General features: G+C 43.8%; 1 protein-coding gene across 1 annotated transcript; it reads right to left on the bottom strand.

Annotated features, from left to right (window-relative positions):
• Positions 1-5,442: 5,442 nt before the first annotated feature.
• On the bottom strand, positions 5,443-12,172 carry LOC104391230 (purpurin). Its single transcript, XM_010000468.1, has 6 exons — positions 12,115-12,172; positions 10,656-10,773; positions 9,133-9,269; positions 7,734-7,846; positions 6,447-6,659; positions 5,443-5,671 (listed from the first exon to the last, which is right to left on the bottom strand). Exons 2-6 carry the CDS (start codon positions 10,770-10,772, stop codon positions 5,661-5,663), a joined length of 591 nt encoding a protein of 196 aa, XP_009998770.1. The 5' UTR covers position 10,773; positions 12,115-12,172; the 3' UTR covers positions 5,443-5,660.
• Positions 12,173-12,806: the final 634 nt, after the last annotated feature.

The following is a 12,806-nucleotide window of genomic DNA, read 5'->3' as shown; positions in this document are numbered from 1 at the left end:
AGCATTCAGTTCTCAGACAAAAGTAAACCAAATTTGCACAGTAGGAGAGGGCTGAACTACCTCAAATGGCCTCTCTTTCACAGCACAGAAAACAAACAAATACAAAAAGTCAGTACATGTGAGGTGAGGCTTTGTATTTCCTTACCTTCTGGTTACTTGGTCATATGCTTATGCTGAAAGTTAGCCTTAAAGATTCATTTTGTTGCAGAATTCAGATGAAGTATTTCTTGCCTCACTCGAGTTTGGATGAGCACTTCATATGCTAATCTGCCAATTCCTCATCCATAATGGCTTGTGCAGAACAGAAAATGGCCATTGGAGCCTACTTCATTGATAACTTTTTCAGTTTCAAAAAGTTAATGAGAAGTTCTATTTGGATGAAGATGGTAAAAATGTATTTCAAAATTGTTACAGTTGCCCCTAAGTGAAGAATCAGAACATGCAGTGAAGTAAAATCTAGCAGGTAGGACATACTGTTCTGCAAGTATGAAGTGGAACCACAGAAAACACGACTGTTTCAGAAATATTCAAGTATAGTCCCTTGAGGGGACTTCAGTGTGTCTGAAGTAGGGAAGATACAGGAGTTTGAGGGGACAGTTTACCCTGTTAGGATGCCCTATTTGAGTAGCCTCTGCTTTAAAAATTTCCCACACTGACAATCAGAATCCAGCAGTCTTCATCAGACCAAGGACCGTTCACTAGTTACAGGTGTTGGAATAAAAAATTAAGCATACCTTTTGTGAAGACTATTGATTTTCCCATGCAGGCATATAGTAGAAAATGTGAAGGTGTGCAAATAATGAAAAATAGAAGAGCAAAAATCACTGCCTTATTTTATTTAGCAGACAAATTATACCTTGCACAAGTAAGGTCAGTAATGGCATGTATGAGCCAAATGATGGAGAACCGATGAGTCCTGGTGGAATGTTTGGCTTTTGCTAAGGTGCAGAACAGAGAATGGTGGTTCATGTGCTCTTACTTCCACTGGATTGAAGTCTGTCCCTATGAGAATTGGGTTCCTTTGTGGGGAGTTAACACCTTTCAGAAGGTTCAAGGCTGGGAGTTCTGCTGGCCCAAGATTTCTGCTTTTCAGCAGTGACAGATACAAGGCTTGCAGATGCCTCTTTGAAGTGGTTTGTAACCCTCATGCTTACTTCTGTTGTCTTGTTAAAAAGCAAACTAAGAGTGCTGTTTTCTCTTAAGTTTCAAGGTTAAATTTCACACCTTGTTGTATTGCTTACTGAAGCCCCAGAAAAGCAGAAATTCTTTTTGCAGGGGCAGAACTTATCAATTAGATGGAAATAAAATCCAGTTTCTTAGAGTCAAGTCCATCCACTTGGAAAATCTGTCACCGAGTCCCATTTTGAGGGCTTCTACATGAAACATCATGCAAAGTGTGGAAGTATTAGTGCTTTTTCAGGTATTTTCCTGGTGGTGGGAAATATGCATGGCAAGCAGAGCTGACTGAAAATGGTCCACTGACTATTCAGAAACAAGTAGTACTCAGCAAGATTTTTTTCTTCTTCTTTGCTGCTTTGGTATAAACTTACTCCTTTAAGCAATGAGCAAGTATAAACAATTGCAGCAGACACCAGAATTTGGTATTTCCAGACTTGAATTAATTTCTAAAAAGTGTACAAGTTTGTTGTTGTTTTTTTTCCCTTTTCTTTTTTATAATGTAATGTGTATAGACAAATGCTATTTAATAATTGAAACTTGAGTTTTCTATAACCATCTATTACTGACTGTCTGATTCCACAACTTCATGTTTAGCTCTACCATCTCCTCCGTACTGGGCAGTTATCAACCTTCCCCCTCAGTTTTGAGAGTGCCACATGTGCATAGATCTAAGTGGGAGTAGCAGATGCTTAGTAGTTCTGTAGCATCAGAATGAAAGCAAGACTGCAGAGCACTTAGGTGTGTCTTGCTGACCATAAATCCAAATTAGAAAATCTTAACTGCAACTGCAAGATGAGATTGTTTGCCTGCACTTCAAACACAAGTTTCTGAGGCTGTGTAACAGTTTAGCAACTGTTAAAATTAATGTGAGGGTAAAACCTTTAAAAGAAGTTTTTTTTATTGTCTGTGTATGTACTGCATTTGTTATCATGTTTATACTACCCAATAAAACCAGTTTTTAATCTTTCACATAAACCCTGTCAAAATAGGATCTGATCATTGTGTTCTACTCATAACTCATTTGTCAACAACTTAATCTTGGGAGGTAAAGCTTGTTCTCAAGGTATGAAAGCTAGCTTGATTGCTGCAAGTTCCAACATTACATGAAAATGAATCATGAAGAGAGTGTGACCATAAGAAATTTCAAGGCTGAAGTAGGACCTGAAATGCACAGATTGCCTGTTACCAAAGCTGAAGGAAAACTGGTCTAACTCAACATGATATTGTAGTGTCAGATCTCAGGACTTGCAGTGTCCTTGCTGGGAGGAGGTTCAGTGGTGTGTGAAGGACAATATCGTTGCAGGGTTCCTCCTGCTGTTGCACAGTTGTAATGTTTCTGCCAACACTAAAGGACCTTCTGAGGACAAAACAACAGTTCTTTTGATTTGTAAACTGCTTTTCCTTTCTCATGTTAGTGGAAGGTTTGTGCAGGACAGAAATTTATGACTTGGGACCTATACATGCACTTAAACCCAGGAATAATAGACTGGTTCTCATCAGCCAGCTCAAACAGCATAGAGAAGTGTGTCTGCCTCTAGACATATGCCACCCCGTGACCCTTCCCCATATGAAGAAGGGAATCAGGAAACACAAGGGAGACCTGTGGGTTGAAATGACAACAGATTTAATAAAATAATAATAAAGAACTACTTCTAATGCCTTTACTAATATGAAATACAAAGTTATACTCAGCCCATATAGTGGTCACAAGCTGCACTACAGCTGCAAGGAGAGAACCATGGTTGCAGCAAAGGAAGGGCAGCATTGAAGGACGATGGACGAGACCCTCCAGGGATGGTGACCATTAAGGGAGAGCCCTGTCCCCAGCAAACTGCCTGATTTGTAGTGAATGTCATATTTAGGGTATGGAATACTTCTGTTGGCCAGCTTAGGTCAGCTGCCCTGGGCTTTGCTTCTCCTAACTCCTACCACTTGGCCAGCTCAAAACTGCTAAAAATACGGGAAGCAGCATTCCATGGCTGTCTACAAACTAAAACAGTATGTCTTACCAACTTCTTTTCTCACTGAATTGGGTGCTGCAGTCTTCTCTAAAATTGCAGCTGCCCTGAAGAGAAAAGAGACTATAATTGAATCCCAGCAAAACCTGGACAACGTACCACTGATGTTTTATATTTAACTTAGTGGAGTAACAAGACAAAAGTGTAAATCAGATCAGAAGACACTCACAGCTGCCTGTCCTACCATACCTCAACTTTCACATTTCCTACAGTCAGTGGAGAGAAATTGATAAGAGCTAACTTCCATCTGTTTATTAACTCAGCAGATCATGTGGATAAGGGCCTGCATGCAATCCTGATGGGAATACATTCCCCCAGTTCCTACAAGAGCAAGACAGATTCCTGGACCATGTATAACTCCGTGGTGTATTCTCCCAGAATCTCCACTATCCTACAAACCTGGAGGCACAACCTTGTGTGGCTGAGGAGGGATTCCTCTGCCTAACTCATCTGGGCAGATGTCACCAAGCACAATAACAGTGCACTTGGTCCTGCATATAGATCCTTCCTGCTAGAACTCCCATCTGCTCTGGCTGTACAGTTATCACTGTAGACATTAAAAACCCCTCTTTAGGACTGGCAGTATTGGTCTGAATGTCCTGGACAAAGGCCGGGATCCTTCAGCTAGGGGTTAGCCTTGCCTAATCACTTGTGACAGAAGTCCTAAGTTCACAGAACTCCACCCCAGTACTTGCTCATGGGAGAGGGGTGCCAGTGGTGAACATTTCAATCAATGCACTGACCTTGCACTTAGTCCAGCATAAAAGGCCGATATTTTTCAACATTGCTAGTCTCTGTGTGGATTGTTGGTTGGGTTTTTTTTTGTTTGCATTGCCTGCTGCTGCTCTCCTGTTTCTGTCCTCAGTTTTAGATGATAGTTCAGCATCCTTTTCCCTGTCAGGGTAACTTTCCCTAGTCCAAAAGGGCAAGGAACACTTTTATTTTATGCTAACTGAGAGTCTTAGGAGTCCCACCTGGAAATCCTCAGACACTTCCATGCATCCCTAGGATAATGTCTTGAGTCCTTAGTGGGTTTTATGCAGTGGATAATAATTGGATACTGTAGATAAGATTGTGCAAATACCTTTCAGAAGCCATTTTATAGTGCAAGCACTCAGAAGATATTCGCTGAATATCAAGCTTGTGCTGCATACCTTTGAAAGCCTCAGGAGTGGGAGCTGCTCAGCTTAGTATTCCCTCTATGCTTGTTAATCGTGGCTTGGAAAAATCTATGTTGCTGACAAACTGCAGTCTTCAGCAGGGTGCTGGGGTGGTTGTTTATTTGTAGGAAACATTGAAAGTTAATGTCATTTTACTAAGAACAGTGGGAAATACATGTCAAAAATGCTGACCTGGGTTACCCTTTTTCTACCAGGAGTTGCCTAGATACTATTATTTTGGTTTCTTCTATCTGTGAAATTCTTGGCCATAAAATCTGTTGGTTCTGTCTTTGAGTTCTATACCTCAGATACTGGAGGCTGGATTATGGAGGCAATGGCAAGTAAATTACTGCTTATGCCATTAGAAATGCAAGTAACTGCTCATTTAAGATAATGTCCCAGTGTTACTAAACAGAACATCTGCTTTATTGCATTAATGATTCAGGGGCTAATTAGAAACCTCTGTGCAGACTTGAGTATCAAGATGTACCAGAAATAGCTCTAAGATACTACCAGGCAGCAAGGATCACACTATCAGCCTCGTCTCAGAGTTAATGTTCAAGAGGATGTCCTAGCCTCAATATTGAAATATAAATATTTGTGGAAGAGGTATGTTTTGTGCACCAGGGCTTTGTGCAGCCTCACCTAGGACCTCCACCTGCATATCTATTGCCCATGGTCCACAAACCCAGCCCAGGCCCCTGCCCCCTTGGGAGCCTTGCTACAGGTAGCTCTGCTTCTGACATGCTGCCTAATCCTGTTCCAGGCCAGAGCCACCTGGCAGGCACAGCTGTGCCCTGCCCTGTACCTTGCTGCTCTCACTCACAGGCTGGACTTCCCAGCTGAACCCCAGACCTGTCTTGTCCATCAGTGCATTGCCTGATGATCAGCACTGGCAGGGGACCTGTTCCTGTCACCACACCTGCCAGCTCCCCCTGTTAAGTGCCAGGGAGAGACACACACTGCCCTGCCTGTGAGGCGTCCACCCTTGGCTGCAATCTCACCTCCCCTTGGTGAGCAGCCCTGCTCTTCATGCTCCCTGACAGGACAGCAGATACCAAAAAACCATTCAAGAGGTGCTTTTTTTTTAAAAAGGTTTATTGACAAATGCCACGTTAGGTATTCCCCTTTAAATTCAAATATCAATACTATATTGCACACAGGTTACAAAAAAATTTAATGTGCTTTTCAGGAAAAACACACTAGTTCATACTATGATTTATTATTTTTTATTATCTGAGTGGCAACTTCAAGACCAAGAGGCCTGGCTTCTGTGCTTAAGGATAGGATCAGAAGTGTCCTTCTAGCAGGCCCCTGGAAAGAAAGAAAAATAAACTTTAGTCCTTGTAAGTAAATTTGCAAAGTGCTTTAACAGCTTTTTAGTCTCCAGTGCAACTGTAGCTGCAACCTTCCTAAGGTACTTCTGAATCACAGAACAAGATTAGGATTGGGAGGTGCAAAAGTTGCTGCTTGCAGTGCTCTGTGCCTTTTGGGGTAGCTCTTGTGCAGCTTTTGCTCCTCCCATCTAGTCCTCATGTGAGCGCTTGGGTGTGAGCCCACACACCAAACACCCTCTGCATGGGGCAGGGATGTCCATCCCAGTCCCATAACCCTGGGGTTATGGGCTTTAGATATGCTCTGTTCTCATGTATGTGGCACAACTGCCAGCAGACAGTCAGAATGACTGCTCAGATCCCTTGTCTCTGCTACTCAGGCTGCCTGGGACAGGAAGCGTGGTTGGAGCTAAGAAGAGTGAGGTGGCTCCATCCTGAAGGCAACTTCTGCTTTCCTGGAGGACAGTGTGCAGAGCTAAGGTAAGATGCTGTTGTCCAGGTGGCCAAGCCAAGCACAACCACTCTGTAACAGCCTCCCTCCTTTGCATGGACTTTCCTTGGCAGCTGTTTTCTGGTTAGATATAGCATTTTTTAAATGTTGCTAAAAGAGTTTGCTTAATTAAGCTTAGTTTGCTTAGTTAAAACTTAGTTTGCTGCAGTTGTGTCACATTTACACCAAATGTGATCCCCTGCTCTACAAGCTCTACAAGCCATTGCAGCATTTTCAGTGAGTTTTGCTCATTAGCCTGAAGTACCTGACTGCAGCACAGGCTGGAACTGGCCAGACATGCAGATCTCTTCCTGCTTCTGGCGCACAATGCGCTGGATGGCTGGGGGGAGGCCACGGGGGTTGCGTGAGAAGATCAGGGAGTAGCCATCATCACAGGACCCATCCTCCTTCAGACTGCGGCAGGCGTAGGTAATAGCATAGTTATCATAGTCGGTGTCAATCACCCAGTAATTGTCCCCTGAAACAGCAGAACACATGCATTTGTCATGGTGGGCCAAACAGAGCTGAGGGGGACCTAGTCATCCTTATGCCTGACTTCAGCACATGGCAGGGAGTGCTTCTCAAAGAATCCAAGGTCACCGCCCACATCCAGCTTATCTCCACACCATGAAGGGAAGAATTGGGATAAGCACAGGGCATCTTTAGACTACATTGCTCCCTATGATGCCCAATGCATTTTCTCCATGGATTTCTTAGGCTAGAAGTTTAGGGAGGACTAGGACTATCAGGTGACAAAACCCATAAACTTTATGTATCTTGTTCAAGCATGAGGGATGGGCATACAGATTAAATTTTGGCCATAAGGATTACATTTCCTATGCAAAAAGCCACAGCAAAACATGCCTTCTGTTTTCCATCTGTACACAACTAAGTGTATGTTAGTGTGGCTTACCTGCCAGTACTAAGTGAATGTACTTCTTTCTTACTCGTTAGCAGGCTAAATCCTGCCCAGTTTCCAGAGTCCCACAGCTACGGGAGACTCAGGCACAATGTATGGGGTGTGCAGGGTGCATAACTAAGGTTCAGCACAAGCAGTTTCTGCAGTGGGGACCTCCAGCTCAATTTTGTTGAGTCCAGCTATGTCTCTCTGAGGAAAACTGTGCCTTCTTGCTGGAGTGCAGATGTGGGTCCAGCTGTTGCCTCTTGTTAGCTATGAGAAGCACAAGGATGGCTGACCTTCAGCACCTTTATAACAACCACTGGGGAGCCCAGGAAGTATTGCTTCCTTAGGTTCAACACCCCACTTTGGCTGTACAAAATCTGTGTGCATGGCCCATTGCCACCAAGCTGCATCCTCCCTGTTAATGCATATGGTGTATAGGTAGGGGTTCTGGGGAGTCTCTTGAACCTGCCTGTTTTGTGGAGAATACAAGTGCTGCTTGGATGAAGCATCTGCCGAAAAAAGGATGCTTTGTCTCCGCTTGGAGCAATTTGAGCCCAACTTTTCTCTCCTGCTTATATACTGAAGTACAAATCTGGGCAGCTGAAAGCTACTGACTGGGGGTGGGAGGGGCTGGAGAAGTTCACTTACCACCGCTGGAGAGGTAGCTGGCCAGGCCCTGGTAGGTCATGTACATTTTAGCTGGAGTGGCTGGGTCAGGTACTGTGTACTGAGCAGCCATGTCGGCACAGATCACCCAGAACCTGCAATGAGATCCGTCAGACTGGAAGTAAAACCCTGTGGCATGTGAGCTTAAAATGGGCATCCCTCATTCAGGTCTTGGTCAAGAAGCAGGCTAAGGTTTAGCACAACTTTCTCAGGCATGGCCATGGTCTTTCTTAAAGCAAAATTACTGTTTGTTATTTAGTAATGCAAATCTGTGACACTTCCACATCACTAACAGTGCATTGCTCCTGTCTGGTCCCCTCCTTTGCTGTACAACTACAGCTGGGTCAGTCCTCTGGCTCTCCTTCAGCTCAGCAGGCTTTTCACCACCCTCTTCTGCACAGACAAACAGCTACCAAGCAAAATGATGGATGCCATTTCTTGTCTCCCTGCTTGCAGTTTGCAGAGTGAGCTGACCTGCATTTGGGCTCATTTGGACTCATTTGCTGTGTCCCTGGGTGGAGGCAGGGAGTTGTCTCTCCTCCTCTCTAACCCAACCTACCTGTGTTGACACGGGGATGTCTGTTACAAGCATGGAAATAATTACAGCCATTCTGCTGTCCCAGCTAGTTAGAGTCCTTTGCACAGGCTGTGGGAACCCTGTAGGTGCCTGAACAGTGGATCTTCATTGTGCATTTCCTCTAATGCTCTTCTCGGTCTGGCATCTGTTTGGTTTCCCTTCCTTGCATGGGTTGTGCTTCCACTTTGTCCTGCCACTGCAGAAATTAATTCCCAGTGGCCCTGAGACCCACTTGGTTTCTGAAGAGTCATTTCAGGGGTCTTCCCACCTGCACTATGTAGCATGCCTGCAAAGTTTCATTTGCCCTATCCCAAAATATCCTGGAGTGCTCTGCTGTTAAGACTTACAGGGTTCATAGCCACCCTGTTTATGGTAGTTAATGCATAGCAGAATTAATGCTAGCCTACTGGAAGCCCCAGATTTTCTTTTCTACATAAAAAAAAAATTATCATTTTTTCCATTTACATGCTGTAATTTCTTATAGTAGCCATAACCAACAGCCCAACACTTAAGCTCTTAAGCATTCCTCCATTCACCTATTCAGGCATCACAATGGCATCCAAGAGTCAACAACGTGTTGTCCTTGGAAGTCCATGTGACATTATGTTGAAATATCATCTGTGAAAATATCATCTCCTTCCCCTGAAACTCTCAGTGAAATGAGAGCTGATCTCCCCTCCCTAGGTCCTCTCTCTTGGTTGCAATTAATTTATGTAAACCCTCCACCAGGATAGATCACCATCCAAGTCCCCCTCCTCTACTACCTGAAGGCAGTAGCTAGAGATGAAAGTTAAAAGTGCTCACCCAAAAAGCTTCACACGGCCTTTGGAAGATGCTGTCATTGTGCCATCTTCCTCCACAGTGTATTCAGCAGAGATGTTGTCCTGAAGGAAAAGGCCTTCTGGATCCTTCTTGGCCAGGGCATACCATTTCCCTGCATACTAACATGAAAGACTGTTAATATCTAGATTGATCACCATGACAAGATTAGCACAAAAGCATTTTTGGAAACACAGTGCCCTTCTAACTTCCCAGCACACTGGTCCTGCTGTACTATCTGTTGTGCCCTTTCCTCTTTGCCTGGAGCAGTGAGTCTAGCAGCTATGCACTGATGTGTGCAGGCACTCCCTGTCACATTGAATCTGAAAGCTTCTTTCATCTCGAGGTGCCAGGTGGGACTCAGGCTGGTTCTCCCCTTTTCCTGCTCAGGACCCTGCTTTTCTGTGAAAGTTGCCACCAGTGACACCAAATTGCATCCACAAAGGTGTTAGCCAGAGACACTCTTGTGGCTACTGGGGACCACAGTTGACCTCTGACAGAGAAACAGACCTACCCAGGGAGGCAGAAAGCAATGACTGTGCACTGTGAAGGGGACAGGATGTGCTGGGGAGACCAGCAGCAAGGGGGAACTGAAATTAAATCAAGGGGAAGAAAATTTCTAGAAAAAAATGGGTCCCAGAAAATGTACAAGCACTATCTAACCAAATGAATACAAGATCCAACTGGGTGACTCACAGACAGGAAGGCCTTTAAGAGGTAAATATAAGAGTAGAAATATTGAGGAAAGCAGAATTTTACTGTGTTAAATTTGATTTTTCAGTGAAGCCAGTGAGATCTGTTTGGAAAGTTACATGCTTAAGCCTGGAACAGAGTCTGTAATTCCTAGATACAGGAGCCTGAGAAAAACTTGGACTTTCTAAAACTGGAATGTTCCCAAAGCTCTCCCCAGACATGGGTTTGTTACCAGCAAAGCCAATCTTGTATAGAGGAAATGCTGGGTCTACTCCAGCTGTGACTGGAGTGCTGAGGGACCGTCAAAATAGGCACTGGCTCACCTGCCTGGACCATTCCAACATCAAGTTAGCCCCAATTTCCTCCTCAGAGGCAGGAAGATTAAATGCTGTGTTTAAAAAAAGAGTCAGTCTGTGTTCCGGATACTCAAGCAGATAAATTTTCAGTTAGCTATGACACCCAACAATGGCTGCTGGTGGATGCAAGTTCCTCAGGGCATGTGTTTATGCTTTTTCTCTGATGGGGATCTAAATTGTTTTGTTCACAGGACCAATCAAAGCTGAGATCTCTCTCAAAATTTGAGGCAGCAGAAGATGACATCTAACAGAATAACAACCTTGACTTTCAAGGCTGGTTATACCCTAATGCTCAGAAAGTTAAACAGTAGTGAGAAAAGCAAACTACAGGAACAATGTCTGAGAGAAAGCATATAAAAAAGTTAAATTCTAGGTGAGGAACCGCACAACTCATAAGCTGGAAAAAAAAGTTTAAATAAGAAGTTTCTTTCCATATACTGTTTAAGTAAGCATAATTACCCTTTTTGGATCAAAATTGTCTTTCACAGCAAAAGACTCCACTGCACAGGACTGGGCTAAGCAATATTCAACAGTGGAGAAGATTGAGGCCAGGAAAACGTACTGTGCGTACTTCATTCTGCAAGACAAAAGCAAATGTGGAGTTTGATTTCATGCAGTAGGTTATAGAATCATAGAACGGTTTGGGTTGGAAGGGACCTTAAAGATCATCTAGTTCCAACCCCCTGGCAGGGGCAGGGACACGTCCCACCAGACCAGGTTGCTCCAAGCCCCATCCAACCTGGCTTTCAACATTTCCAGGGATGGGGCAGCCACAGCTTCCCTGGGCAGCCTGTGCCAGGGTCTCACCACCCCCACATAAAAGATTTTCTTCCAAATATCTAATCTAAAGCTATCCTCTTTCAGTTTTAAACTTTTCCCCTCGTCCTCTCACTACAAGTCCTTTTAAAAAGTCCCTCCCCAGCTTTCCTGCAGGCCCCCTTCAGATATCAGAAGGCTGTTCTAAGGTGTCCCTGGATCCTTGTCTTCTCCAGGCTGAACAACCCCAGCTGTCTCAGCCTGTCTTTGTAGGAGAAATGCTGCAGCCCATTGTGGCCCCTCATGTGGATGCATAGCTAGTGCTGTGCCTATGGTTACATTCCTCTAATTTTAAAACTACTTACTTTAACACTGAGTAGGTTATCAACTCCTCCACTGAGAAACCACTAGGTCATTGTGGTGCCTAAATCCAGCCAAAACTGAGCATCAATGCCAGTTACTTTGCAAGAATATTTTGCTTGTCAGTAGAAGTATTGCAGTTCATTATATTTTTTAATTAAAACAAGTCAGACCAGACTCTGGATAAGGTTGGTAAGAACTTGATAGAAATGTGAATTTTTTTAATGTTTTGTTTTGAAAAGAAGAATAACGTTCTGATGAGCTCGGGTAAAGCCCTGTAGGTTTTTTCATGGTGAGTATCCACTTTGCTTTCAAGCCAGCAAAGCCATGTTCTTAAAGATCAGTTAGCACCACTGAAACAGCTTGTCCTTAGCTCTAATGGCAAAATTAATCTTTGTATTGACTGGCCTCAGACCATTCCCTCTACAAACATTTCATGCAATACTCAGTTTCTAGACGCTCGATCTGCCATTGCAGTGCAGCCACAAGGTGGCCACGGCTTTATTTGTCTCCTTAGATATGCCAGCTCATCTCTATTCCAGATAACAGACTTGTTTCTCACACCTTGGGAAGAGAGCACTTGCATATACATTTTTGTAGATTATTTGTCCCTGAATACCAGTTCTAACACTGGTATAGTGCAGTTATCTGAAAGTCACCTGCCACATCCAAACTGAGCTACCAACTTAAGACTTCCAAACACCCAAGCAGCTACTGTGTTCCCAGCTAGTGCCATACAAAACTGTACTTCCCTGATGCTGGAGGTGCTAATCTGGCCCACCCCTGCTGAAGAGAGACCTACCTGTTAGGGTAGTGGTGTTGGAGATCCCCAAGAGAAGCCTGCTTCAGTCTTTCGGCTGCAGTCAGCAGGAGAGTTTTGTGTCAATTGCCCTCCAGCTGCCTTTAAATAAGAATCTGCAAAGTCACTAATTGGTTATTTTTGCTCGTGTGCCTGAATAAAACGCTTAATCTTGGATAATCCATTATGTAAAAACCAACTGTAATCCTCACGCTGGTGGGTCTGACAGCTATACTGATACAAACACAGCTTTTACATAATGGAAAATCTTCCCAGAAAGCTATAAGTCTGTTGATATGATTGTACCACACCTTTGTCTCATTGAAGTCTTTCAGCTTCTAACACGTGTTAGGAGAATAAGCCCACAGTGTTAATCAGAGGAACTCATGGACTATACATACTGATCTGCATAGGCACATGACAACTTGCATAGGGTAGATATATAATAAGGTCTTCCAAAATCTGCATCATCAAATTAAGATGATCCTTGCAAGAAGAGAAAGATGTTACACATTATCTGCTGGGAGTGGGGGGAATTGCACAAATAAATATTTGACACTTAAGTTAACACCAAAATCTTAGAGTTCCCAGTTCTCCCCAGGCCCCAGTCCACAGTCCCCAGTTTCAGTGCACTGAAATGTCTTTATACACATTCTTCCCATCTCATCTTGTCAAAGTTTCCCACTACATAAACA

The sequence above is a fragment of the Chaetura pelagica genome, unplaced genomic scaffold (assembly GCF_000747805.2).
Source record: "Chaetura pelagica isolate M959 unplaced genomic scaffold, ChaPel_1.0 scaffold16, whole genome shotgun sequence".
NCBI lineage: Eukaryota > Metazoa > Chordata > Aves > Apodiformes > Apodidae > Chaetura > Chaetura pelagica.
Note: the sequence above shows the minus strand (reverse complement) of the source record. Positions and strands in the feature narration are given on the sequence as shown.